Source organism: Delphinus delphis, chromosome 20 (genome assembly GCF_949987515.2).
Source record: "Delphinus delphis chromosome 20, mDelDel1.2, whole genome shotgun sequence".
NCBI classification, from domain to species: domain Eukaryota; kingdom Metazoa; phylum Chordata; class Mammalia; order Artiodactyla; family Delphinidae; genus Delphinus; species Delphinus delphis.
In genome coordinates, this window is record NC_082702.1 from 13,863,407 (window position 1) to 13,891,004 (window position 27,598).

Sequence of the window (27,598 nt, forward strand, 5' to 3'; positions counted from 1 at the left end):
TTGTTGCGGAGCACGGGCTCTAGGCATGCAGGCTTCGGTAGTTGTGGCTCACGGGCTCTAGAGTGCAGGCTTAGTTGGGCTTAGTTGCTCCACGGTATGTGGGATCTTCCCGGAGTAGGGATCAACAAACCTGTGTCCCCTGCATTGGCAGGCGGATTCTTAACCACTGCGCCACCAAGGAAGTCCCTAAGGCCGAAATTTTTAAAAAGTGAAATAGAATAAGAAAATATCAGAGCTTACCACAGGTGGTAAGGCTAAGTCTTGTTTGGTGAAATTTTATGGGCACTCAGTTGGAATGTAAGATGTATTTCATTCAAGAAGATCTGAAAGGGGCTTCCCTGGTGGCGCAGTGGTTGGGAGTCCACCTGCCGGTGCAGGGGACGCGGGTTCGTGCCCCGGTCCAGGGGGGATCCCGCATGCCGTGGAGCGGCTGGGCCCATGGGCCATGGCCGCTGGGCCTGTGCGTCCGGAGCCCATGCTCCGCAATGGGAGAGGCCAGTGAGGGGCCCGCATACCGCAAAAAATAAATAAATAAATAAAAAAGAAGATCTGAAAGATGCTGTTTTTTTAAGAAGTCTGTTTCTGGAATGGGACATCTCATGTAGTGTCCTGTGGTAACTTTGGTAGAGTTTAAATTAGCAGTCCCACAAAGAAAGAAAGCACATGCTGAAATTTATTTTAAAAGGGAAGGCCATTTTTATTAAACTTGTACATTTAACTTTCTTCCTTTCAGAATCCTAATTAAAAAAACTTATGTTTCTGCTTACTTAAAAAAAACAAACAGAAAACAAACAAAGGAAACTATTAAAACATCACTTTTGTGATGGGAAAGGAGGCAACAGGATTCAACATAAGCTAAGAAAACTATACCTGGAGCAAAGAAATAAATTGAAGAGGAACCGACTCCGATCTAGGGCTAGAACATCTGCAACGTGCACAGCCCTTCACTAAGAGAATTTCCAAAGCAAACCCATCCCGGGAGACCAGGGAGCAGCCCTCTTACCTTCTGGATTAACAAACAGGCCAAAAGCCCTAATGATCGCGCAAATACAGACAAATCACTCTATTTGAAAAAGCACACGTGTTCGACACTTGTCTCTCCTCCCTTCGCAGATTCTCTTAACAGGGGATTGAGGAGGGCAGCCCCTTGGCGACAGGGCGTTCACAGGACGTAAGTGTTCTTCACCAGGTGCTCCTTGTCGTCCCCAGAGCTCCAGACAGTACGGAGGGTGCGCTCCTGGTTCCTCCGCGCCACCCTGATCAGGCAGACCACGGAGGCTCCCAGCAAGAGGAACAGGACCATCACGAACAGCCCTGCCAGGACCACCACTGTGGATGAGAGAGAGGCCTCAGAACCAGCAGGACGAGGCGGGCCATAGCCAGAGTGTCCACGTGGGCTTGGGAGGTAGACCAGCAGCCCTTGGGCCAGACGTCCCCCCACCCCAACCCAGAAGGCTCTGGAGAACTGACACTGCTTGACAGGAAGTCCTCAAGGAGAGTCCCTACAGTCTTGAGAAGTAGGTTCCTGAAAAAAGGAGGTGCTATGCTATGTGCACATGGACAGAGTGGCTCCTTGTGTTCCTCCTTTTTGAACAAAAAATCCCCACTTCAACTCTGTACTACCCTGCCACCTCTCTGCGGCAATCTGTACAGGAAAAGCACACACCTCCGGTGTGTGTGTGCAAACACACACCCCCCTCCCCCAACCAGCCACAGAGAAAGATGTGGCCCTGCAGTTGGCTGGGGTGGCTGCCTGTGGAATGAGGGAAGGGCAGAGGCATGGGTATATTCGGAGCAGGGCCGGGAGGGGACCCTCATGCTCCTAACTGCCCAGGTAGATTTAATAGTGGTTGCCCCACTGCAGTCCCACTGGTCAGTTAAGATGCTTTTTCTTCAGGTGGGGCTCCACCTAAGGAATGTGGCCTCCTATGGCAGCTACCCGGCTCCCTCTCCCCGCTTGGCTGCAGAATTGGACAGGGTCGATTCACTCTCCATCTCCAACCGTCCAGATCCTTATGCCTGGCAAACCAGGTCCCAGTTTCATTTCTCTTCTAAAGCAGAGCAGACACACAGGCCAGGCCTGGACTCCTTAACAGGGAAACAGGTGGAAAGAGGCCAAACCAGTGTGGCAGGTCTTTTGTGCAAACACTACCATCCATGATTCAGGCTCAGAATCAGAAACAAAAGCTAGAGGAGGCCTAGCCTCCTTGTCAGACCAGACTGCTTGGGGACAACAGCACTGGCTGGGGCCATGCTCCACCCACACATGACAAGGGCTTTCCACCTTCCTTTGTTATCACCCATGACCAACTCTGTACACCCCATGGCAGTAAAGTTCCCCCCCAAAACCTGGAGTTAGTCCCAGGCCTGCGTGCAGCAGATCCCACACACCTCAAACAGGAGGAGGTGGCCCCAGTCACCCCCAGGCTGCCTAGGCAGAGGTGGCCTCACTCCTAACCCGTTTATGTACACTGTACAGTGGGACAAACATCCACCACATGTTCCAAGCTGCCTGGCTGTTCTCGTGCAGAAACACGACTTTCTAACAAAACGATGTTTACAGTGAAGGATGATGTGTCCAAGACAACATGAGCCTGCAAAAAACACAGCTGAGCTTAGTCAAGGCAGGCAGGTGGAGGGGGCAAGAGGCCGTTTACCTTTAGTGCGGGGCAGGGCAGGATACAGCTGCTTGCCTGGAAGAAAACACACAACCCTGAGGTCAGCTTTCAGCCCTCCTCCCCTCACAGCTGCAGCCACCTGAGGATTCCCCTCAGCCCTGGGCCTTCACGCTCTTTCTGAACGGCTTCTTCCAGCTCTTCTGAGGGTTCTGAGACCTTGCCACCCCAGTAGGGACCTAGGGCACATGTGCCCAACAGCTGGAGCCACAGCCCACCCCCTTCCCCACCAGGGAGCCAGAGAAGACTAACGGCAGAGTCCAAATGACAGCATTTCCAAGGCCTTCATTTTAGGGATGAGGAAAGGGACTGGTGTCCTCTCGGGAGGGTTCATCTGCCCATGAACCCTCAGCCTTCTCAGCACGAAGGCTGAGGCCAGGGGTTGTTTCTTGGATTTAGGAGTCAGGCAGACTCACCGAAGCAGCGCTGCATGCACTCCTCCTTGGAGAGGTAGCTGTTTTTATTGCCCCGGCATCCGCCGTAGATGAAGTTATCACAAGAGTTCTTCTCGGCATTAAAGTACCAGCGTGGGAAGGATGCGCGGCAAGGCCCAGTGATGGCCTTGGCAGTGCAGTGTTCTGGGAGTGAGACAGCCCAAGGGATACAAATTAGCAGGGCCCAGGAGAGGTGAATGGAGCTAGAATGCTCCCAAGCAGTCATATGACTGCCAGCCAATGGGGAAAACATCTCTCTGTTAAAAGAAACTTGGCCATTACAGACGTGGCCATTCTGGCCCACATTTTCAGATCTCTTTCTCTTTATGGCCAGACTACACTGTTACGGAGGTTATTCTATGTCAGTCACTGTTGTAGGCTCTACATGTGTCAACTCGGTCTCTGAACTTTCAAGAGAGGTCTGAACTAGGCCCCTCATTTCATAGTCAGGGACTCTGAGGCAGAGCTACAGTATCCCGTGGGCGCAGCTGGTGGGAGGCAGAGCCTGCACGCCACTGCTGCCTCTTGAGCAAAGCTTCCCAAGGGTGTGCTGTGTCACATCCTGCTTCCTGCTGCCCCAGGGCATCCTCATGAGTCCTAACACCTGGGAAAGGTCGGGAAGCCCTGCTCTACAATACCCTTAATGGAAATCCTCAAGTGTGTCTCAATTCCCAATTAAGTAAGAAAACATGTTTTTTAAAAGTTATACCTTCATAGTTGAAAATATCACTGGACAGGTCATCAGAATCCTGCCTTCTGGGAACTGAAACACAAACATCCACGTCAGGGAGGCTGGAATGGACACAGGGCACGTCGCCTAGCTGGGGCTGAGTCTAAAAGGGCCCACTGAGGTACCTGGAAGGGAGTGGAGCCCCTCTCTGTGGGCAGCTTTGCTCCATCACCTCCCAGTCCTAATGGGCTCTACGGCACACACAGAATGAATGCCGGATGGGGAAGCCTGCCTGTCACCTCAGGGGTTACTATGGAAACTAATCCCAGCCACAGTTTCTGGGGTGATGAGGAAGACCAGAGGTGTCCACTCTCTGACACAGGGAGGAGGGTCCCTTATTCTCTTGGGGGAATTTTCTTCTGAAACAGGACAGAAACCAGAGTTACGATGCCAGCGCCCCATAGCTCTGCATGACCTTACAGAGGCCAGCTTGGGAATAAGCAATGAACCCAGGCAAAGCAATGGTCAGGACAGTCACAGGATTCCTAGCCTCACTCTCACGTGGGTGCTGATGTCAGAGTCGAAGGACCAGAATCAAGACTGCAACCAGTGTGTGGCCAGTGGCTGACTGGGGGCCATCCTCAAATGGGGTAGGGGGGGACTCTCTCCCTCCACAGCAGGTCTCACCCAGCAGAACCCACTGCCTGGGGACTGGCCTTTGGGAAAGCTGGACTGGACTTACGAGTGCATCTGAACCACTCACCCCCGGCTCCTGATGCAGAGTCCTTTAAGCATAAAGGAGGAATGGGGCAGCTGCTGTCAGCACTACAAAGCAAGCTAACACAAAGCTCCAGATCAAGAACTGCAGTGGGAACGGAGGCGGGGGTGGCAGAAGACAGAGGACTCTTAGCACAGGGAGGGAGATGGACAGCAAGGACGACACGGAGCAAAGGAGATACAGCAAGCAAGGAGGTGGGACAGGGCAGTGAAGACAGCACGAAGGCTGAGGCCAGGGGACTGGAAGCCAGCCCAAAGCGGGGGAAGGGGTCTGAGCCACATGCAGCAGTAGCCACAATCCCTTATCCCCCAGGAGGAAGCTGAGGTCAGCCAGGAAGCACTGTAGAATCCCTCAGCCCTCTTGTCTGCTGAACTCCCCAGCGGAAGGATGCTGGCCAGGAGCCAGAAGCTGGCAGCCCAGGCAGAGCCCCTGTTCGCCAGTTCTGAGTAAACAGAACCAGGAGGTGGAAGCCCTTGTACAATGCCCAAAGTAAAAATGTCCTTTCACATTAGCCATCTGGATGGCCCTCATTCCATCCTGGGTCTTTTTAAGAACTTACCACTTGGGACAGAGGAATCTGCTCCATTCCTGGACAGTTCATTGATGGTGTTCACTACAAGAGGACAAATAAACAGCACAGTGAGAAAGTGTACCTCCAAGATCGCCTGGTGAAACAAAACAAGCTGTATCCCTGAGGAGGCTTGGTCCTGTGTGCCTCTCACAGCGACTCCCATTTCTCCTTTATGTGGGCCCTTCAGTGCACATGCTGGACCACAAACCTGCCAGAACTTGGAAAATAAGGAACCAAGACTGCCCTTGTGGGTTAAATTTTAAGATCAACCAGCTGGGAATCCGAGCAAAGACGTGTGAAATGACATTATAAAAAGACAGAATGGCTTCCAGGGCCAAATAACCTGTGGAACTGTATTAACTCACCCAATGAATTAAAAAAGTGAAGGGCGTGGGACTTCCCTGGTGGCGCAGTGGATAAGACTATGCGCTCCCCAGTGGTTAAGAACCCGCCTGCCAATGCACGGGACACAGGTTCGAGCCCTGGTCTGGGAAGATCCCACATGCCACAGAGCAACTAAGCCCGTGCACCACAATTACTGAGCCTGCACTCTAGAGCCCATGAGCCACAACTACTGAGCCTGCGTGCCACAACTACTGAAGTCCGGGTGCCTAGAGCCCGTGCTCCGCAACAAAGAGAAGCCACCACAATGAGAAGCCCGCGCACTGCAATGAAGAGTAGCCCCCGCTCGACACAACTAGAGAAAGCCCGTGCAGCAATGAGGACGCAATGCAGCCAAAAATAAATAAATAAATAAATAAATAAATTTATTTTTTAAAAAAAGATGCAGGTGTGTTAAAAAAAAGACTATGCGCTCCCAATGCAGGGGGCCTGGGTTCAATCCCTGGTCAGGGAACTCGATCCCACATGCATGCTGCAACTAAGAATTCGCAGGCTGCAACTAAGAGTTCGCAGGCCACAACTAAGGCGCCCGTGTGCCACAACTAAGAAGCCCACCTGCCACAACAAAGAAGCCTGACTGTTGCAACTAAGGAGCCCATGTGCCACAACGAAGACCCGGCACAACCAAATAAATAAATAAATATTTTTAGAAAAGTGAAGGGTGTGCTCAGCACTGTGAATGTACTTCATGCTACTAAACTGTGCACTTAAAAATGGTTAAATGCTAAATTATACGTTATGTGTATATATATATATTTTGTGTGTGTGTGTGTGTGTGTGTGTGGTACGCGGGCCTCTCACTGTTGTGGCCTCTCCCGTTGCTGAGCACAGGCTCCAAACGCGCAGGCTCAGCGGCCATAGCTCATGGGCCCAGCCGCTCCGCAGCATGTGGGGTCCTCTCAGACCGGGGCACGAACCCGTGTCCCCTGCAACAGCAGGCGGACTCTCAACCACTGCGCCACCAGGGAAGCCCACGTTATGTATATTTTATCTTGCACACACACAAAGCTAAGAGCGTGGGTGCAAGTGCAAAAAAGGGAGCGCTGGCAGGGTCCAGGAGGGAGGAACCCTCCCTTGTGCAGAGGCGTGGGGCTGGCCTAACCTGATGCCATTACACATTCCCATCACAAACCAGCTCCTCCAGTTCTGCCTCTCCCCTCATCAAGCAATGTTCTGGGAATGTCGCTGAGAGGTTTGCCTACACAAACTAAGGGTGAAGGCACAGGGACAGAAGTGTCTGGTCCCTTTGGTGGTTCTGGTTCTCATTATAATTAATTAATAAACTGGCATTCTCGTTATCATTTGGTTCCCCACAGAGCTTGCCTGCCTGGGAGAAAATATGTTGGCAAAGAGAACGCCTCAGGAGCTGTGCAGTGCGGCCACGCTCGGATGCCAGCAAATGAGCTTTCCGGGACGTCAAGGCTGGGGCCAGACTCTGGCTTGACCTCTAGGAAGATAGATAGCTGTCTGCCTTCTCCCAGCAAAACACTACACCCTGTGGCTCCTTGCAGAGACATCCCGCCTTAATGCCCACTGTCCACTGCTTGTGTTCTTAGAACTTAACTTTCCCCCTGAGAAACCAAGGAGTAACCAGAACGGCATGTACATTTGCTACTGTCAACTCCTGACTGGAAAAGGACAGAAAAGGTAGCAAAAAACACTTCCCCTTAATTCCTTCCCTGACACTGGATCACAGCTGATGGCGGAAAACCACATACAATAAATGGTATTTTTCTCCATCACCATCTGGTAAGGTTGCCAGTTGCCCCCCCCACCCTGCCCCAAAACAGACGAGGAACTCATCTGTACAATCCAAAACTAATACCAGCCACCTCGGCTCTCCAAACACTTGTTGAGTGCCTTCCGGGCACTGGGCACACAAAGATCAATAAAATGTTCCTCAAGGCACTCAGTCACTGCTGGGCTTGTGTGTCTGTGCATTATGTTTTAAACCTCAGTTCACAGCCAAGACCACTGTTGTCTTCCTCTCTTTACACACAACTTTAATAAGCTTATCTGATTTCTGAATGCAGAGTTCAAAGCCAAGAGAGATTACAGCCAGTGCGGTGAGCACTGAGGGCACCAGCACATTCTGACACAGAATCATAATCCAGAGTCCAAACACTGACATCAAGCTGTCAGGAAAGGATGCAAGAAGTCCCGTAACAATGTTAAGGAAATCGCCAATGAAAATCTTTGACAGTTTGGCTGGCCCAATCTGCGGGTCTCTGGAACACCTAGGAAGGATCAGGCCCCAGAGGGCCAATATCGCACTGCCATCAGGTCTCAAGGAGTCCCTCGAGGCTCCGTTCAGAGCCAGTGCACACTGTTGTGGGGCTTTAGGTTTTTATTTACACTGGGAGGCTCTCAGGGTCAACATTATCTTGATTCCACAGAGTCACTCACGAAGGCTGAGAGAAGGATGGATTCCAGAAGTATGTTCTAGTTTTAACTTGATTCGTAACTTGGCTGGCTGGGTGAGCTCCTCAAGTCATTTGTCCCAAAGGTAAAAATAACCCAAATGCCCAGGAAGCAAGGAGGGCAGCCCATCTGAGTAGACCTGGAGGACTCTGCTCATACCAGGCCTGGCGTGGGACCTGCTCTCAGTAGTGGGAGAAGGGAAGTTGGGGAGAAGACGCAGTCATGTCACCCCTCCCCTGGCTCCAGTCTGCGGCCTACTCTCCCCTTTCTGGGAAGAGGAGGGAGGATACCGCTGTGAAACCACCGTGTGGGCGACCTTCACACTGTGCCTGTTTCTTCTGCTTTTAAAAACGTCTCCCAGTTTCAGCAGTGAAGAACTAGCAAAGAGCAAAAGGCAGCTATGTCCCAATTAATAAAGTGTCTCTAGATAATAAAACTTCCCCAACAGCACTGTCTTACCTGTGACACCAGCACACTTTGCAAGACACTCCTCCTTGGTCATGTAATTATTGTCATTCCCTCCACAGCCTCCATACACAAACTGCTGGCAGGATCCATCAGTGACATTGTACCACCACCTAGGGATGGAGGCCCGGCATTTTCCCACACTCTTCGAAACTCGGCAAAAATCTAAAACACAACCAACCAGAGACCAGTTAGCTTGGCAGGGCAATTCTGGCAAGACAGAACATGCACAGACCTGTAGGAGAAGGCCCACAGCTTTCCAGAGCCCCAAGAGGAGAACCAGAGCCTTAAGTTTCAGCACAGTTCCTCTGTGAGCTGTTTCTGAAGTGTCGCCATCAGGCCTACCTAGTGATTCCTTCTTTGTATAGGAAGGCATCATCTAACAACAAAGACACCAACCCACCAGACTGAACTGAATTTCAGTTGCGTGTTGATTTGGTCCCTGCCCCCATTATCAAACACACACACATCCAGTATAGAAAAAGGACTTTCAAAGGCAAAAAACCAGACTGCAGGATCCTTCTGGATATGTGCCCGTCTCACTGGGCCAAGGGGAGCTTAGCACTGAAAGGCCAGAGCTGGGACTTCCCTGGTGGCACAGTGGTTAAGGATCTACCTGCCAACGCAGGGGACAAGGGTTCGAGCCCTAGTCTGGGAAGATCCCACATGTCACGGAGCAACTAAGCCTGTGCACCACAACTACTGAGCCTGCACTCTAGAGCCCACGAGCCACAACTACTGAGCCCACATGCCACAACTACTGAAGCCCACGTGCCTAGAGCCCGTGCTCCACAACAAAGAGAAGCCAGCAGGCTTCCCTGGTGGCGCAGTGGTTAAGAGTCCACCTGCCGATGAAAGGGACACAGGTTCGTGTCCTGGTCCGGGAAGATCCCACATGCCGTGGAGCGGCTGGGCCCGTGAGCCATGGCCGCTGAGCCTGTGCTCCGCAACAGGAGAGGCCACAACAGTGAGAGGCCCGCGTACCGCCAAAAAAAAAAAAAAAAAAAAGAGAAGCCAGCACAATGAGAAGCCCGTGCACCACAACAAAGAGTAGCCCCCGCTCGCTGCAACTACAGAAAGCCTGCACGCACCAAAGAAGACCCAAAGCAGCCAAAAATTAATTAATTAATTAATTAAAAAAAAAAAAATGAAAGCCCAGAGCTGGCAATGCACGGTCAGGAAGGAAACGCACGGCCTGGTGCTCTTAGCGCCCCACAGAAGGACCTTTCCTAACTTTTCCTGTCTACTCTCTGCCAGGATAGGCCACTTCATAGTCAAATTACCACAAGAGCCTCAGAAAGAAGCTCCCTAATGTTAGTTCCCCCAACTGCCAACCTTCCAGAGACAACTAAGGTCACTCCTCTGCTTCGGCGCTTATGATGGCTCCCCCAATCTGAGCACACCAAGATGGGCTGGGTTACAAGGTGTCCTAAAATCTGGCCCCACTCTAGTACAAGGAAAACAGAACAATGTTACAATTGCAGCCAGACAGATCTGCCTGCAGAAGGCCTAGAAATCTGCTCTCTCTTAAAAAGGGACAGATAAACAAGTGCTGGAGGTATCACCTGCACTAGAATGAAACTTTCTCCTGGAGGAATCAGGAGGATTGAAAGCAACTTGGAAAGGGAGTAACTTGACCATGTGATTCAACGTGTGCTCTGCACCACCATATCACCCCCTCCTGGCATCACGAGTCCACATCACCTCTCCCTACACCCTGGCCTCCTACATCTCTGCCTTCTGGCATCAGGGCATTCCACCCTGCCCTGGGCCTAGCACAGGGTGCTTCATAAACATCTCAAATAAAAACATCCTAGGGCCCAAAACTTGGTTATATGCTGTCATTTACTCCTCCCTAGTTGTTTTCATGTTTGCTAGGTTTACCTCACCAACTAGGGGATACCTTTCGAAAGCACAGAGAGCAGGATTTGTGCTTCTCCTGAGTCTCCCAAAATACATCACAACGATGGGCAAGAAACCAAATGTTGCACAAAACATCTATCTATGGACAAAAAAGGTTGGTGCTAAGCAAAACAAACACCCCAAGAAACTCACACACACACCAATAAATCACAGGTAACTAGTACAGCAGAAAAAGCATACTCTGAAGTAAAAAAAATGCTCTGTTAATTTGCAAGCAACCGTCAATGAAACCACCAGTTAGAAAGTATCTTATCTGGGGACCCCTGGTGGCACAGTGGATAAGACTCCGCACTCCCAATGCAGGGGGCCCGGATTCGACTAGATCCCACATGCATGCCTCAACTAAGAGTTTGCATGCCACAACTAAGGAGCCCACCTGCCGCAACTAAGGAGCCCACCTGCTGCAACTAAGGAGTCCATGAGCCTCAACTAAGATCCAGCACAACCAAAAAAAAAAAGTACCTTATCTGGATACTTCATATGAATGGAATCATACGATATGTTCAGAAAAGGCAAATCAATAGAGACAGGAAGTAGATTAGTGTTTGCCTGGTGTTGGGGGTGTGGAGCGGAGAATGACTGCAAATGGGCACAGGGATGGATCTTTTGGGGCTGATGGAAATGTTCTAAAATTGGATTGGGGGGATGGTTGTACAACTCTGTAAATGTACCAAAAGTCATTGGGTTGTATACTTTTATTTATTTTTTTTGTGGTACGCGGGCCTCTCACTGTTGTGGCCTCTCCCGTTGCAGAACACAGGCTCCAGACGCGCAGGCTCAGCGGCCATGGCTCACGGGCCTAGCCGCTCCGCGGCATGTAGGATCTTCCCGGACCGGGGCACGAACCTGTGTCCCCTGCATCGGCAGGCGGACTCTCAACCACTGCGCCACCAGGGAAGCCCTGGGTTGTATACTTAAAACAAGTGATTTTATGGTATGTAAATACTTTACTAAATCAGTTTTTTTTTTAAATAGGCCCAGGCACCTTTTGTCCATATAACACATCAACCAGAACCAGCTGGGTGTGCACCTGGAACAGGTATTTTTGACAATGTGCAAAGGTCACAAAACAAACGCAATCAACAAGGCCCAGGGAAGACACGGAAGGAGAAGAGTTCTTTGGTATATATTTCTGCCCAATCCACATGGCTGTCAAATGCCAGAGGCAGCACTGCTAAAAACAAGACAAGATGGAGAGGACCCACACGTGATCCACTTATGATCCCAAACTGAAAACAACATCAAGGCGGGAGCACCCCACTGCTGCCGAGGTTTGGCAACAGCCTATCCAATGCCCTGCCAAGCTGAGAGCCCTGGGGATCATTGACTGCTTTGTGTCCTTGCTTCCTGAGCAGCTTCACGTACAATCTTTTAAACAAAAACCCTGAGGGGGGAATTGTACACTTTAAATGGGTCAACTGTACAGAACGTGAATTATGTCTCAATGGAAACAAACACCTGAGAGGGGCCAAACAAAGCTCAAGCCAGCCAGGTGGGAACTGCCAGACACCACAGCAGAGAACGCAGCAGGGCGAACACAGTATAAAGGGTGAGAACTGGGTGGCTTTTCATAAGCAAGGGTGCCAGATACATTCTGTGCAGGTATAGAAGCCTGAGGGTGCATAGAGAGGAAGAGGGAAAAGCTCATCTAGGGATGGAGGGCAGTTACGTTGGTGAAGTAAACACTGCACAGAATCTGGCCCTCATCTTTGTAGGCTCAGACAGGCACTCTCAGTGCCCCAGAGCTGATGAGGCACAGGGATGCTGATCTTACTAACAAAGCACACAGGAGGATACTGAGAAAATAACTGTCCAGCGGGGTGGATGTGTACCAACATACCACCTCGGATAGCAAGCTGAAATGGAGCAGGTGACTTGGAGTCACAGTAAGGAAGTTTTCCGTAGGATTCCTGTGAACTTACTCTCTACTGGGATCTACCACGCAGACTAGAGGCTTGCAGCAGACAGCTCGGGAAGCGCTTAGGTCAAGAGAGCACAGTCAAGGTCTGCCTCTGGAACACTTACTTTTCTGACTTCCACCACTGACCAATGCCTCTTCCTGACTGGACCATTCTTTCTGTAGATGTGATGGTTCCTTCATTATAAATTTTGTGGGCCTCAGAGGCTATTCTGTCTCAGACGGCTGCTCATATCTGCTGTCAATGATCACAAATTGATCTCATAGTTTAAGTTTCAGAAGCAGCCTTATTTTCAGTTTCAGGTTGCTTGGGTGGGGTAGGAGGGGATGGGGGTGACTTCATTTTTGTCCCAGGAGAATTTAGAAATGTCTCTTTATTAGGAGAGAACCTGGACTAAAAACACAGTATATCTGAAAAGACAGAATGCTGACAATTGTTGAAGCTGAGTGATGGTCTATGGGCACTCATAAAACTGTTTTCACTCCTTTGTGTACATTTGAAAATTCCTATAATAAAATCAGAAAAAAGCTAATCTCTTTATTTTGTTTTTATTTTTTTAAAATTGGGGTAAAAGCTGATCTTTTTAAAATAAATTTAATTAGAGTAAAAGAGCTCTAAGGAGCAGATTAGTTGGCCAAAGCTAGGTTCAATTAAGATGAAATTTAACCACACACTTACTGTGTCAAGACAGAGTCCCTTCTCTGAGTATGGAGGCTCCTTGTCAAATGGAGAAAAGTCTCATTTTGTCACATGCTTTTACTAACTAAACTGCTTTTAAGCTTCCATCATATACATTTTTACTCTCTAGGCTTAAGGAAGTAATCTCATGAAAAAGGATTTTGTTTTTGTTTGCTTGCTTGGTTCGTTTCAAAGGAGAGAATGTTCCTTTAGGAAACACAGGCCACATGTTGTTCACCTCACTCCAAATAACATCAGTGCATTTTCTCTTTTGTTGTTCTCCAAAAATCTTGTACAAAAAGCCAGAAATACTTTAGTATGTAAGATGACTTCCATGACTTATCACCTTCCTTAAAAAAACTTCAGGGCTTCCCTGGTGGCGCAGCGGTTGAGAGTCCGCCTGCCAATGCTGGGGACACGGGTTCATGCCCCGGTCCGGGAAGATCCCACATGCCGCGGAGTGGCTGGGCCCGTGAGCCATGGCCGCTAAGCCTGCGTGTCCGGAGCCTGTGCTCCGCAGTGGGAGAGGCCACAACAGTTAGAGGCCCGTGTACCACAAAAAAAAAAAAAAAGTCAAAAAACTCAAAATACTATACTTTGGTAGACCCAGCTTAAAATCAAAATGAACCAAAATGCAGAGCATGACTTATTTCTTGACACCCCATTTCATTGCCTTCACTAAGCTTGATGCCAGGCACATTCTATGCACGATTTCTAATAGTCACAATAAAACTGTGACTCATGCAGTAACACTCCCACCCCTGCCCTTTACAAAGCAGAACACTGAGGCTTTGGGTAGGTTAAGCTAAGCAAGCAGCAGACCTGTATATGAATTCAAATGGGTCTGATCAGAAAGCGCAGGCACAAACAAAACGACTCCTTGGATGGAAAGAAAGAAAAAAACCACTATAGTGACAGGCAGTGGGAAAAACATGAAACTGAAGTTGCCTAAAAGCCAAAACATTCCTCAAGGCTTCATCACAACTGGAGGGCTCACCAAGGCCAGGCCCTCTGCTATGCCTGTTTATGGTGACACTCAATGACAGGGTCATAAACAGCCATACCAAAGAACTGGCCAAGGCTGAGGGGGACTCGGTTGGAAATTTTTCAGGAAGTTATTCCTTAATAAATAACTGTTCTTATTAAGAGATGACGAAATGATATACTGGTCTCAGAATAGTTTTGGAAAACATTCATGAAAAATATGTTTCAAGTTCTATTTCTGTGCTCACAAATGCTAGTGCAAAATTAAATATGTTCTATAAGTTTTCAAAACAGAATAAGAAAAACAGGGAAAAGCTGAAGGGCACCAAATTTGGATACACTTGCTTCAGAATATGGAAAAATGGAATTCCTGCCTTTCAGAAACAGTAACATTCTCTTGGAAAAGTATTAAAAATGGTTAAAATCACACATTATCTGACATATGAACCTAAATTACAAAACCCTGGCAGGCATTTTGAACACTGGCTATTACAAAATTGCCAAACAGACCGGTCTTTGTCATAGAAAACAGGTTTCTCTGGTTCTAAAGTTGCTTGAGCTTTTTTAAAATTTATTTATTTAATTTTGGCTGCGTTGGGTCTTAATTGCTGCGCGCAGGCATTCTCTAGTTGCGGCGAGCGGGGACTACTCTTCGTTGCAGTGTGTGCGCTTCTCATTGCATTGCTTCTCTTGGTGCAGAGCTCGGGCTCTAAGGTGCGCGGGCTTCAGTAGCTGTGGCTCGCGGGCTCTAGAGCGCAGGCTCAGTAGTTGTGGTGCACAGGCATAGTTGCTCTGCGACATGTGGGATCTTCCCGGACCAGGGATCAAACCCGTGTCCCCTGCATTGGCAGGGGGATTCTTAACCATCGCTCCACCAGGTAAGTCCCTTGATACACTTTTTACTCCTGTGGGTGCTATAAACTGAAGAACACCAACTTCTTGCCTCACTGTATACTAATAAGAAAGCCCTGGATCACATCACAAGCTGGGAGCCACTCATGAAATGGTCCTTTTCCTCCCCTCATCTGTTTTCTCTAGAGCGAAGGTCAGTAAACTTTTTTAATGATGGGCCAAATAGTAAATACAGGCAGAATAGTGTGAAATCATGCAGAGCAATGGGAACAATCATGATTGTTCCATGACCTTTAAAATGAAAAACTGTGGGCTATAAATGTATAGAATAATAAAAATAAATAAAATAAAATGAATATTTATTTAGTACACTATAAGTTAAAACATTAGAAATTTGAGAATTGGGGCTTCCTTGGTGGCACAGTGGTTAAGAATCCGCCTGCCAATGCAGGGGACACGGGTTCGATCTCCAGTCCAGGAAGATCCCACATGCCGCGGAGCAACTGTGCGCCACAACTACTGAAGCCTGCGCACCTGGAGCCCGTGCTCCGCAACAAAAGAAGCCACCGCAATGAGAAGCCCGTGTGCATCAACAGACCCAACACAGCCAAAAATAAATAAATGAAATAAATAAGTTTATTTAAAATAAAAAAAAGAAACTTGAGAATCGAAGTGTTTAATCTTCTTTGTAAATAAATAAGTCACCAAGAGTAGTCTATACAGTGCTTGTGAAGGTCTTTACTCATATAACTCATGATACAGAGCAAGAATCTTTTCAGTTCGCCTTAGTGAAGTGTCACACCTCTTTCTAGGTTTGGATCAGCTTCCAACATTTTATCCTTTGCTCTTTCAATGACACAAAATTGCTGAGAGTTGCTTGACTTTTTGTGGAAGTTTCTGCCAGCATTACTTCCACTGGATCATCCTTTTTTTGTCACAACTACTTTCCTCATTTCTGTCGATAAGCTCCTCTGGCTGCATATCTGGCCTCAAATGGCAAGCAGTGTCAACATTCCCACAGTTAACGCATTCTTCTATCACTCCATTTATGTTCAATTGGAATTTCCCTTCCAGCGTTATCACTTTTTCTCTTTGCTACACTTTGGTGCTTTTTTTGGCCAACTTCCTCTAGTGATTAACCATTTTTGTAAACTGTCATGTATACTGGGAAACAAGGAAGCAACACAACTACATGCTTTGCTGTGCATGAACTGAGTAACAGATGTGCAGTGACCAATCACTATGCATATGTGTAATTTACACAATGATTTGTGACTGAAGAGCTAGTAGCTGAAACTTGTTCTGTACCCAAGTACTCACAGTTAATATATTGTAGTAACTGAAATCTGTGCATGTTGAAAACTGTGCAAAGCATGGACTGCCTTTCTTTCAAGCTTCACGGGTCACCTAGCCTAACTATTCAACTCTGTCATGGTAGCATGAAAGCAGCCTAAGGCAATATGTAAATGAACGACCATGGCTGTCATTCCAATAAAAATTTATTTCATATAACTTTTACGCCTTAAAATATTCTTTTGATTTTTTTCAACTATTAAAAAAACGCAAAAGCCATACTTAGAGTGTAGGCCATATGTAGGCAGTGACTACGAGCTGCAGTTTGCCAATCACTTCTTTAGAGAGTGTTGCTAAAAACACCCTGCTCAGATTTTCCACACCCCCCACCCCATCATGTCACAGAACTCAGCAGTCCTACAGGTGTGGTCAGATGCTATCACATAGACTCCTAGGGCTCACATTTCTATGACAACACTGACCACGCCTTCCTCAGGTTAATCCTTTGCCAAAAATGCTGCAGCACACCCTTCCATCACTAAAAACAGCTCTACTCTTTTCATTAAAGCCACTTAGAATTCTAAGGATAATGGGCAAAGGGAAATGATTTGCTACAATAATCCTCAGACATCTGAAAATACTATTTTATACAAAAAAATAGGAGAGCATACAGTTCATTCCTCAGTAGCAAAAAGCAAACAAGGAAGAATCAATTAATTCAAGAGTTTCAAAGAACAGGGGCAACTATTACCACATCCACAAAGGGCTTGGTGCGCACAGACCTACAATAACTGAAAATTCACCACCAGAACACCCTGTTCATGCTAGTGAAATAACTTGTGAGACATCCACATAATCGAATACTCAGAGCTGTTTAAAATAGACAACTGGGGCTTCCCTGGTGGCGCAGTGGTTGAGAGTCTGCCTGTCAATGCAGGGGACACGGGTTCGTGCCCTGGTCTGGGAAGATCCCACATGCCGCGGAGCGGCTGGGCCCGTGAGCCATGGCCGCTGAGCCTGCGCGTCCGGAGCCGCAACGGGAGAGGCCACAACAGTGAGAGGTCGGCGTACCGCAAAGAAAATAAATAAATAAATAAATAAAATAAAATAGACAACTACGTATGTGCTGGTATAGCAAAGTGTCTGAGAGAAAAAAAGCAAAAGAATGTTTTACATATTATGATTCCTTTTTAAATTTTTAATTTAGATATGAATCTATCTTTAGGGAAAGAGACTAAAGGAGGGAGAAGCTTTTCCAGTTTTTCTTTTCCATCTGTATCTTTTAGTAAAATTTGAGTATTCTAATTTTGTGAATTCATTACTTTTATTTTCTTTAAGGGTTTTATCTGGAGAGTGGATTATAGTCATCACTTTTGTTTGCTTAAATTTTTCAGTTAAATTTTTCATGGTAAATAAAACTGAATGTACTAAATTCCCTAGTATCTTGAACAGTAGTAAGCAACAAGTGTGTGGTGAATAGCTAATATATGTAAATAGGGCGATCATATAATTTATCCTCCAGATCAAGACACTTTTCAGAGTGAAAAGGGGTATTCTTTTTTTTTTTTTTTTTTTTTTGCGGTATGCGGGCCTCTCACTGTTTTGGCCTCTCCCGTTGCAGAGCACAGGCTCTGGAGGCACAGGCTCAGCGGCCATGGCTCACGGGCCCAGCCGCTCCGCGGCATGTGGGATCCTCCCAGCCCAGGGCACGAACCCGCGCCCCCTGCATTGGCAGGCGGACCCTCAACCACTGTTCCACCAGGGAAGCCCGAAAAGGGGTATTCTTAATAGTTACTGTGGGAAACACAGTGGCATAAATTGGAACCCTCCAAGGTAAACTGAGCTGAGTAGCCATCCTACATAGAAGGCACCCACTGGGAATGTAGTCCTTGACCTCCAGGGGTTTACAATTAAGTTAGAGCCACAAGACTGGCTTGGATAGAAGAAGAAAAAGAAAATCACCCAAGGTAAAATATTACAATCACACCCTAAATTCAAAGAGCTTGTAAGCCACACAAGGTACAAAGGAAATGAGCAAAGGCTCTGGTATAGGGAAGTGACACAATAAGGAAGAGTCACTTGGCAAAAGTGTGCAGGACAGATGAGAGGACAGGGCCTGTAGGAAGCTGTTCTGGTAAAGGACCAGTGTGTGCAGGAATTCCTGGCTGCCTCTTACTAGCCCACTGTCTTGGGGGGGGGATGGGAGGCAGCTTTCCTAACCTCCCTGCACACCCATTTCCTCATTCATAATAAGGGAACAATAATACATGCAACAAAAATGTATAAACCTCTCAATAAAGCTGGAAAATGTATAAACCCAGTATTCTTCAATTCGGCAAGCCCCATATTCTCTGATTTAGGCCTGGCTAATCAAAAAAAAGTGCAGATTTTAGAGGCTTAGAGTATCTAAATCAGACTCTTGGGGGGCTTAGGAAGATAAGGCAAAGCTCTGATTATAGACCTATCATATCTGTGACATAATTAGAAATATGTATTTGGTCTCTCCCCGCCTGCCCTTCCTGATACAGAGCTCCTAAAACCCTTGTAATTTCCTGAGAGCTGGAGCATGTTCTATTCTAATGTTCGTTCTTGGACCCATGTTTCTGACACAAGAACTAAAACCCTGGCAATCTCTGGAGTAGTACGATTGTCTTTTTGTATGCCAATGAGATGATAGTGGCTGGGGGAGCCCTAGAAAGCTTCAGGGTGGGGGCTGGGGGAATTCCCTGGTGGTCCAGCAGTTAGGACTCCTCGCTTTAACTGCACAGGGCCCTGGTTGGTGAACTAAGATCCCACAAATCTTGTGGCACGGCCAAAAAAAAGGATGGGGGCTGGTTGCCAGAAAAACCAAGGCAAGATTAAAGGGTTGGACCTTTCAGCCCCACCCCCTATTCTCCGGGGAGGGGAGAGGGGTGGAATATTGAGTTAATAATCAATCATGCCTATGTGATGAAGCTTCCATAAAATACCCCAATTGAAGGGGTTAGAAGAGCTTCTGGTTGGTGAACACATCCACGTGCCAAAAGGGTGGCTCACACAAGGACAGAAGGACAGAAGCTCCTACACTGAGGACCCTTCCAGACCTCTGTCTTCATTTAGCTGTTGATTTGTATCCTTTATAATAAACTGGTAAACGTGTTACCCTGAGTTCTGTGAGCCACTCTAGCAAATTGGATCCAAGGGGGTCATGGCAGCCCTTGATTTATAGCAGGTTGGTGAAAATGACAGGGGACAACCTCGGACTTTGACTGGCATTTGAAGGGGGCAGAGGGAGTCTTACGAGACTGAGCCCTTAACCTACAGGATCTGTGCTCACGCCCTGCGGTTTCAGAATTGAGTTAAATTGCCAAACACCCAATCCATGTCTGCTGAGAACTGCTTGATGTGGAAAAACCCACACATCTTGTATCAGAAATATTCTCTGTAGTAAACAGGAGAGTTTCCTCTTTAAAATTCCTTCAGGTTACAGTGAAAGCTGAAATGTTAGCAAGAGAACTAACTTGAGGACATTATAAATACAACTCAGCCCAAGTTGAAGTGAAGGCCTCTCTGTGTGATTTGTACCCATTCTGGATCTACTTAGTATAAAAATGTTTTTTGACAAGTTTGTTAGCAATAAGTCCCATTTTGTGACACCTAGATTTTTGTTTCCTGCTGTGGAATGCACCATTTATTAATCTTGAGGTTATCTTGACCATGGCCTGTCTGGGAAAGGGCATTTGCTCAATGTAATTTGAATTCACTGGTGAGTAATAAAGTGGGGAGATTCAGCTGGCTTTCCCTCCATAGGTCCCATTGAGTTAAACTCTGTGGACTTGCAGATGCATTTCTTAAAAACAATTCAAATGGAAGGGACTTCTTTGACACAGGGAACAATCATTAAGAGTGTTGTGAAAATTAAAGGCGTTTTTTTACGCCACTATAAGGGCTTAAAACATTTGGCACAAAGTTTTGAGCAAGTAGTAGATATTATATTTTTATGAAGACCAGACTACTGTAGGAACAGTGGGAATGAAGATAAAGAGAAGGATGACACATTTCACTAGTAAGTCCAACTGAATGTGGTGACTGACAGGATAGAGGGGATATGGAAAACCAAAGTACAAACTCAAGTCAGTGAGTTGATCAAACCAATCCAACCATCACTCCTTCCCTTTGTTTTTCTGCTGTGCAACCACCTGCCATGCCTGAAGACACAAAATTCCTTATCTTCACCTACAGTAAGACAATGGCAGACTATCACAGAGATCAAAGTCCTGCAACACTACAGTATCAGGAGATTAAGAGGTCGGAGACAAGAAAATAAGAAAAATTATGCCTTGGTTACCCATTTGGACTTCAAGTTATCTTTTCACCAAGGAATGAGAGAATATTAAAGTTCTGTGTGAGTGAAGAGGTACTGAATACCAGGGAGGCAGATATTCAAGGCTGCTTTAATTCTACTGTGCCAAATTCCGAAGTTGACATTTATTTTACAATCAGTCTTATTTCAAGGTGATCTACAAATCCAGCTATTTTGCTTAGTTGGATAGGTTCTACATACTTGAAGACTTCTGTTTCTAGTACAGAAAGCCACTAACTACCCACGTCCTCTAGGTTGTGGTGCCGGGAAGTTGTCGTTATTAGGATAAGTAATTCAGAAACTTTAAAATAACCCCTAGGTGTTTATGAGGAAAGAACATTTACAATAACAAATCCAACTTAAATTATAAGGCTCATAAAATCTTGTTGTTTTAGATATATAATCTTGGCATTTTAGATATAAAATATTTAGATTTAAAGGTTTACATTCCATAAACTATCAGCACAATGCAAACCACCACCCCTACCCACTGTCACCTCATACTCATCACTCAAGCAGGACTATAAATTCTACCCTTACCTAAATTCATAACTAGAATCACAGTGCTCCATCTGAATAATTTGTAAGGAAGGGCTTCCCTGGTGGCACAGTAGTTAGGAATCCACTTGCCAGTGCAGTGGACACAGGTTCGAGCCCTGGTCCGGGAAGATCCCACATGTCACGGAGCAACTAAGCCCATGCGCCACAACTACTGAGCCTGTGCTCTAGAGCCTGTGAGGTACAACTACTGAGCCCACGTGCCACAACTACCGAAGCCCGTGTGCCTAGAGCCCGTGCTCCGCAACAAGAGAAGCCACCGCAATGAGAAGCCCGCTCACCGCAACTAGAGAAAGCCCACAGGCAGTAACAAAGACCCAACGCAGCCAAAAAAAAAAACCAAATTTTAGAAAAATGTCCTAAATGTTAAAAAAAAAAAAAATTTGTAAGCAAACAGTAGCTTCAAAGTCTTTCATGGAATTGTCTGTTAATTCACATTCAGGGGTTCTTAACCTTTTTTGAAAAATGGACCATTTTCAGGAACTGATTACAGCTAACAGGCCCTCTACCTAGAGCAATGTTTCTCAACCTTTTTTTCCATTATCACCCCACCCCAGGAGCATTTGTAGACGTGTTTTTCCTAAGCACCACACTAAATTTCAATACCACAGACATATATCTATCTATGTAGCCCTTTGAAAGGTCAAAAACTATTATATCTAATATTATTTCATCCCCACCCCCACCCCAAACACGCCCTAGACTCTAAATGACTGACCCTGGAATAAACATGGACAAAGTACCACATATGAACTCAGGAACTTCAGATTACGGGGCTTCTGAGGCCAGGGACCCAGGACCCCATTGATGAGATCCATCTCAAACACTTGCCCTCATTTCTAAAATGGCTTTCCAATAATGAAAAATGTGCTTCAAATAAACTTCAAAGTAACTAACTCCAAAGTTCAGGGGCCTCAGCATCCAAGTTCCAGCACTCCTTCATAAGTTTTCAAAAAGGTCTTGTCAGAAACAAGTGAAATGACATTTGTGACCAGGATCACACAAGGACATCCATAATCCATACACTAATGCTTCTGGGGTCATTTGCAAATTCCTCATTAGTCACGTGATCATTGGGCCACCAAGGCCTCCTGGGGTTAAGTCATTTCAGTGTGACCCCTGCAGGGTTCTCTCCTGCCTCACATGAATCACAAGCTACCTCACCCCTTATTTGGCCTGTCAGTCTCAGGACGTGGCACACGGAGGTTTGGCTGCCTGGCCAACTACCTGAAGACAAGTCTGAATGTTGTAAATTACTCTGGGGATAGGTAAAATGAGAAACAGGTTGGGGGCTGGCTTTCTCTATTACAGGCTGACTTCTCAAATACTGACCAGGGCAAAGGAATGTTTCTGGTGGCAAGGGTCCACTTTCCCTCAGTGGACCTACAGGCAAGCCCCTCAATGTTCTTTAGGTATAGTCACCATCTGAGCCTCAAAGGCCATGCTTTTAGTACTAAGCACACCAAACCTTACCTTACTTTTTTCTTTTTTTTTAATTGAAGTATAGTTGATCTACAATGTTTCAAGGTATACAACAAAGTGATTCAGTTTTATATATATATATATATATATATATATATATATATATATATATATTCTTTTTCAGATTCTTGTCCATTATAGGTTATTACAAGATATTGAATATAGTTCCCTGTGATATACGGTAGGTCCTTGTTGTTTATTTTATATATAGTAGTGTGTATCTGTTACTCCCAAATTCCTAATTTCTCCCTCCCACACCTTACTTTTCTTTATAGTACTCATCACCAAGTTATCTATTCATTGTTCATTTATTTACTGTATTATCTTCTTCTCATTACAATGTAACTGCCATGGATTGGGGCGGGAGGGTGTCATCTGTTTCATTTCAGTGCTTTGTTTCCAGGGCCTAAAACTGTGCCTGGCACTTGGCAGGTGTTCAATATGTGCTGAATAAATATTTTAAACTCTCCTGGAACGAAACTGTCTTGCCTGCAAGTTAAACAAGTGCCTCTTCTGTGAAGGACAAGAATACAAGATGCTACTTTGGAGAACTCCCAGCTGATCACCAACACCAGCTGCACTTTCCCTCTTACCTGTCATCTTCTCTTTGGCTACTCAGTTTACAACTATCCATGGGGGTGAGGAGAAGAAAAAGGAGTGGTGACTAATAACATGCTTCTTGGAGATTTACTGGAAAGTTCACTCTTTCAGTCAAAGTTCTGGGGAAACTAATTAATCGAAGAGGTTGATGCACATGGAAGATCACTTCAAAGTGTGGTGGAGGCTCTCACATGAATGCTGCTGCACTTATCTCCAGTGGAAATTCCCAAGAACAATCAACGAAGGGCTACGGGCGAAGGAACCATTAACACAAGTTCTGATGCCCAAGGAACCACTAACACAAGTTCTGATGCATACGTTATCGGCAGCAGGAACTACACTTAACTAACCACTCCTAAAAGGAATATTTGAGGTTCTATTCTGAAAAGGAATATATTATCTGCCCTTGTATTGATCGAAATTGTGTATTTGGGGGCACTCCAAATACCAGGACTTATCACCCGAGAAGAGATTAAAAAATCATGCACATTTGTGGCCACCTGATAAGGGGTGTTCCCTAACAACAATAACACACATACACACACTCACTGCACTGTACAATTTATAAGTAGCTATTATGTTTTATCTACCTTTGTTTCCTAAATGGGGCATACTCTTAACATGGGAGTCACAACTCTTAGAAGATACAGAGGGCAGGCCAAGTGAATAAATACAGGCTGAGAAAGACAGTCTTCTTTGTCCTTCCCAAAAGAAGTACTTGGCACCGCCCCATGGGTGCTATGTGGGAACACTGGACTGGCACCGCCAGATCTACAAATTTTTCAGGCAAAGCCAAAAATAAAAATATTTCATAAAAAATTATCAATCCTGGAAACTGTACAAGTCACATAAAGCCTGTTTGAGGCCTGCTGGGAACAGCCAGTTTATAATCTCTACGTGCTTCCATGCAGACTAGCACTCTCCCTGAATGCTACGAACACCTGAACACCCACAGAAGTATCAGCTTTCCCCCACCTCCATCTGCAAAGGTCTGGAGTCAGGACACTTTGCCAAGCCTCCAAATGTCCACTGTACCCCACACCCCTTCCTCTCTGCCCTCCACCACCCAGTGCCTCACCAACATTGTCAGTCTCGAGACCATGTGACACTCCTATCACTTGCTTATCACCACATCAGCCCCAGACTCCAGTTACCCTTCATCACCCTGTTTTGTCAGCATCTCCCTTCCCCCAACTCCTGGAGTCTCTGATACTCATGGCCTATCTTAAGCAAAATCTCTCATTTCTTCAATCTCTTCTCTGAACATTCTTGTCACTTTCTTACTCTAACTGAACCCAGCTCTCCCCTGAAGATATAGCTTCTCTTGTGTCCTTCCAAGTGGGCACTGCTTCTACACCATTCCCCCTCCACCCTCAACACCCAGTTATGAATTTCATCATCAGAGTAAATCGTATCCCACCTTGTGGGTCATTTGCTGATCCAGGTCACTACTCCTCACTTCTCCATGATTTTAGCTCCTGGCTCACTGTCACTCCCGCTGCTGCTCCTATCAACATTCTTGGTGATTTCCATATCCAGATAGGCGATCCTCCAACCACCCTGGCCTCTTGGTTCCTAGACCTCTTCTACTTCAGTGATCTTGCCCTCCCTGCAGCCGCTCCCTCCCATGGTCACACCTAGACCTTGTCTCAATAATTGCAGCCTCTTCAGAACCTCAGTTTCATGCATCTCCCTCACTGCCCATTGTATCCTAGCTTCCTAGTTCAGTCTCTTCAAAATCTCAACGCCAACAATCCACTGGCCCTACCACCTTTCCACTACCCCTCAGCCCCCTCATGTCTTCACACAGATCATTATGATCACCCCGCTATACACATTCACTACACACTTCCCCCGCTCCACCATACTCATCTGGAGGTACCTGTGCAGCTGTGTGTGGCTGGAGAAACACCTCACTCTTAATGGATGACCTTGCTTCCTGAGAAAAATCAAAGCAATCAGAAGGGGTGGAGGGATAAAAACTACCTCCTGCCTCAAATTAAGCTGTTGAAACCTTTCATACAAATAGAACTTCAGATAAGCAAGGGCATTAGTTCACCCAGCCAGATAGGAGTACTTCTGAAAGGTCAGTAGGTCCAGCCAGCTGCAACAGCTGGGGAAGCCACTGGGAACAAACAGAAAAGGCCTCTGCAGCCCGACCTGGCTTTGTCAATTACTATTGTGTGACCTTAGGCAAGATCTGTAACTTCACCACCACCGCCAGGTTGTTTCAAGGATTAAGTGATGCACAAGAGCTCAAAGTAAGCAACACATGTTAGCCCCAAACTCAGTTTTGATAAAGTCCCAGGCCAGGTAACTGGAAGGTATATCCTAACATAATTAATTCCCCTAAAAAAATCCAGAAGGGCTGACAAATTCTAGTTCAGACCACAAGAATGATCAACACCTGCATTCCTAATTCCCTGGAGCTGAGTCTCTCCCCACTGGCTCTTAACACTACTCCCCACCCCACAACTCAATTTTTCCTCTCTGCCTCAGGCATAGGGAAATTAACAGTCTTCAGAAGACAGCACAGGTGATGACTTGGTGCACATACATCCTGCTTTCTTTCTTTCCGTCCAAAATGCTGGCCTGTAAAGCCACCTGGCTCCTGCCTATTTTCCCCACTTGGCATCCTCCTCCAATCCCCCACCTCTCCCGCCCAACACACTCCTGCTCTAGTCACGCTGTCATCTCTTTTCCTCCAGTACCACCAAGCTTGCTCCAGCCTCAAGGCCTTTGAACTCCACTACTTCCAGTTGGATCCTGAAGCCTCTGTGTCGCTGCCACTTGCTCATTCTTCATGTTAGACCTCAGCCGTCACTGTCCTGAGACCTCCCCTGACAACCAGAGCTAAAGTGGCCCCCATCATCTTACATCATCCCTGTTTGTCTACTTCACCCCGCTCAATTACGTCTTAGTAATTTAATACTGCGGTGAATGCTCTTTATTTGAATGTTTACTCCCTGTCTCTGTCTATCCCACTAGAATATAAGCTCTCTAAGTGCAGGGACCTGGCTTGTCTGAGTCCCAACTGTTATCACTGCTGCCAGCACTGCCCCTGACACATAACAGGGGCTCAATAAATTTTGCTGAACCAACGAATTTTTCTTTCAAGAGGTCTATTTTCAAAGCCTCCTTGTGGCTGTCTGAAGCAGTAAGGTTAGACCGACACTTGTTCAAAAAGACCTTTCAGGCCAAACTTCCACAGAGTTTAGAGGTTTAAACGGAGCCTTCCCCTCCACCAACCTCTAAGGACCAGGCCAAGGAATCCAAGTCCAGCTTCTCAATGCCAATATTCTTCTTATACCAAGAGGCTCCCCGCCTTGCACCCTGACAAAGTTTTTCCCCCCCAACACTTTTGCTTTTCTTTTCCTTCCTTTGGATATCACTGAGAAACACCCTTCTTCTTGGAGGCATTCTGCTGCAGCTGAACCAGAAAGGTTTCTCAGGAGCCTGCTGTCCAATATCCAAAAAGGTGGGGGTGAGGGCTTCTTTCCTGAGGCTAAAACGGCCACCAGGTCACCGAATCCAAGCCCCGCCCGCTGCGGCTGGCCTCCCTGGACTTTCTTGGAACTTTTCTCTGCCAGGAAGAGGCTGGTCTTCTGTTCGGCCCCTCACCTCCTTCCTGCCACAGGAAGGGGCACTGCCGCTCTTCTTGGTCAACAGCGCTAGTCTCCTCCCTCATTCACAGGAAACTTTTCCCAGGCCGGGCTCCTCCGCCTGTCCTCACTCCCAAGGGCTCCCAAACCTCTTTCCCAAGGTTCAGTCTTGCTACACACCCTGAGCTTCACCAAGTCGCCCCCAACTTCCTCCCCCGCCAATTCTCCCCGCTCAGACCCTGCCCAGGGCCTCCTCAGACCCCCACTTACCCCCTCGACCCTGCCCCTGACGCCCCGCCTTCGGCCTCTCAGCCCTCCACAGCTCCCAGGAGACCCGCCCGGGCCCTCACCTTGGACGCCACTTTCTTCGTCGGCCGCCTCAGCCCCGGAGAGGAGCAGCGATGCCAGCAGGGCGAGGAGCGCCCAGTACCGCCTCAGCCCACGGAGCTGCGCCATGACTGGCTCCACCGGTCCGCCCAGGCGAGGCCTCGAGCTGCTCGCCGTTGGGGTCTCGCGATCAGGTGCGGGAAGACCCTTGCCGCGCACGCGCACTGGAGCGCGTCGCGTTCAGGTGTGCGCGTTCCCTCGCCGCACAGGAAGTCTCCGGGAAGCACCTTTCTCGGTCCTTTGGTGTGCGGACACTCTGCCTCCTGCGCCCACGATGCTTTAGTTCGCTCCTCGCTTGCCCCGGACTCCCCCCACCCTTCAGAACCCCGCCACACCCCCCAGACACTCCGCGGTTGCCAGAGATAATGGCGGCTGCCTTGAAGCTGCTACCGAAGGTGGAAGGCCAGGGAAGGGGCGGGGCGCACCTGGCGAGGCGGGACGCGTTAGAGCGCAGGCGCAGAGAGCAGGCACCTGAGCGGCCGTCCTCCTCCCTGGGCGCACCTGGGTCCGCCCCTGGCACTGGGGTAAAGGGGCGGGACTTGCGTCGCCTCCGCCCCGGTGG

The 27,598-nt window shown here is 47.4% G+C and overlaps 1 protein-coding gene across 2 annotated transcripts; it reads right to left on the reverse strand.

The window, feature by feature from the left end:
- Nucleotides 1–655: 655 nt before the first annotated feature.
- Nucleotides 656–27,358, reverse strand: SPINT2 (serine peptidase inhibitor, Kunitz type 2). Of its 2 annotated transcripts, XM_060000515.1 has the most exons (7): nucleotides 27,000–27,357; nucleotides 8,411–8,581; nucleotides 5,117–5,170; nucleotides 3,819–3,872; nucleotides 3,092–3,253; nucleotides 2,658–2,693; nucleotides 656–1,329 (listed from the first exon to the last, which is right to left on the reverse strand). In XM_060000515.1, exons 1-7 carry the CDS (start codon nucleotides 27,103–27,105, stop codon nucleotides 1,163–1,165), a joined length of 750 nt encoding a protein of 249 aa, XP_059856498.1. In that variant the 5' UTR covers nucleotides 27,106–27,357; the 3' UTR covers nucleotides 656–1,162. The 2 variants fall into 2 exon arrangements, with proteins under 2 accessions (XP_059856498.1, XP_059856499.1); XM_060000516.1 differs by lacking the exon at nucleotides 8,411–8,581 and having other exon boundaries at nucleotides 27,000–27,358.
- Between the last annotated feature and the right edge of the window lie 240 nt (nucleotides 27,359–27,598).

Coding starts and splice junctions, on each gene's coding strand:
- SPINT2 (XM_060000515.1), bottom strand. CDS start 27,105: ATGGCGCAGCTCCGTGGGCTGAGGCGGTACTGGGCGCTCCTCGCCCTG. Junction 5,171..8,410: donor AAAGTGTGCTGGTGTCACAG/GTAAGACAGTGC, acceptor GTCCTCTTGTAG/TGAACACCATCAATGAACTG. Junction 2,694..3,091: donor GTGCATGCAGCGCTGCTTCG/GTGAGTCTGCCT, acceptor GTTTTCTTCCAG/GCAAGCAGCTGTATCCTGCC.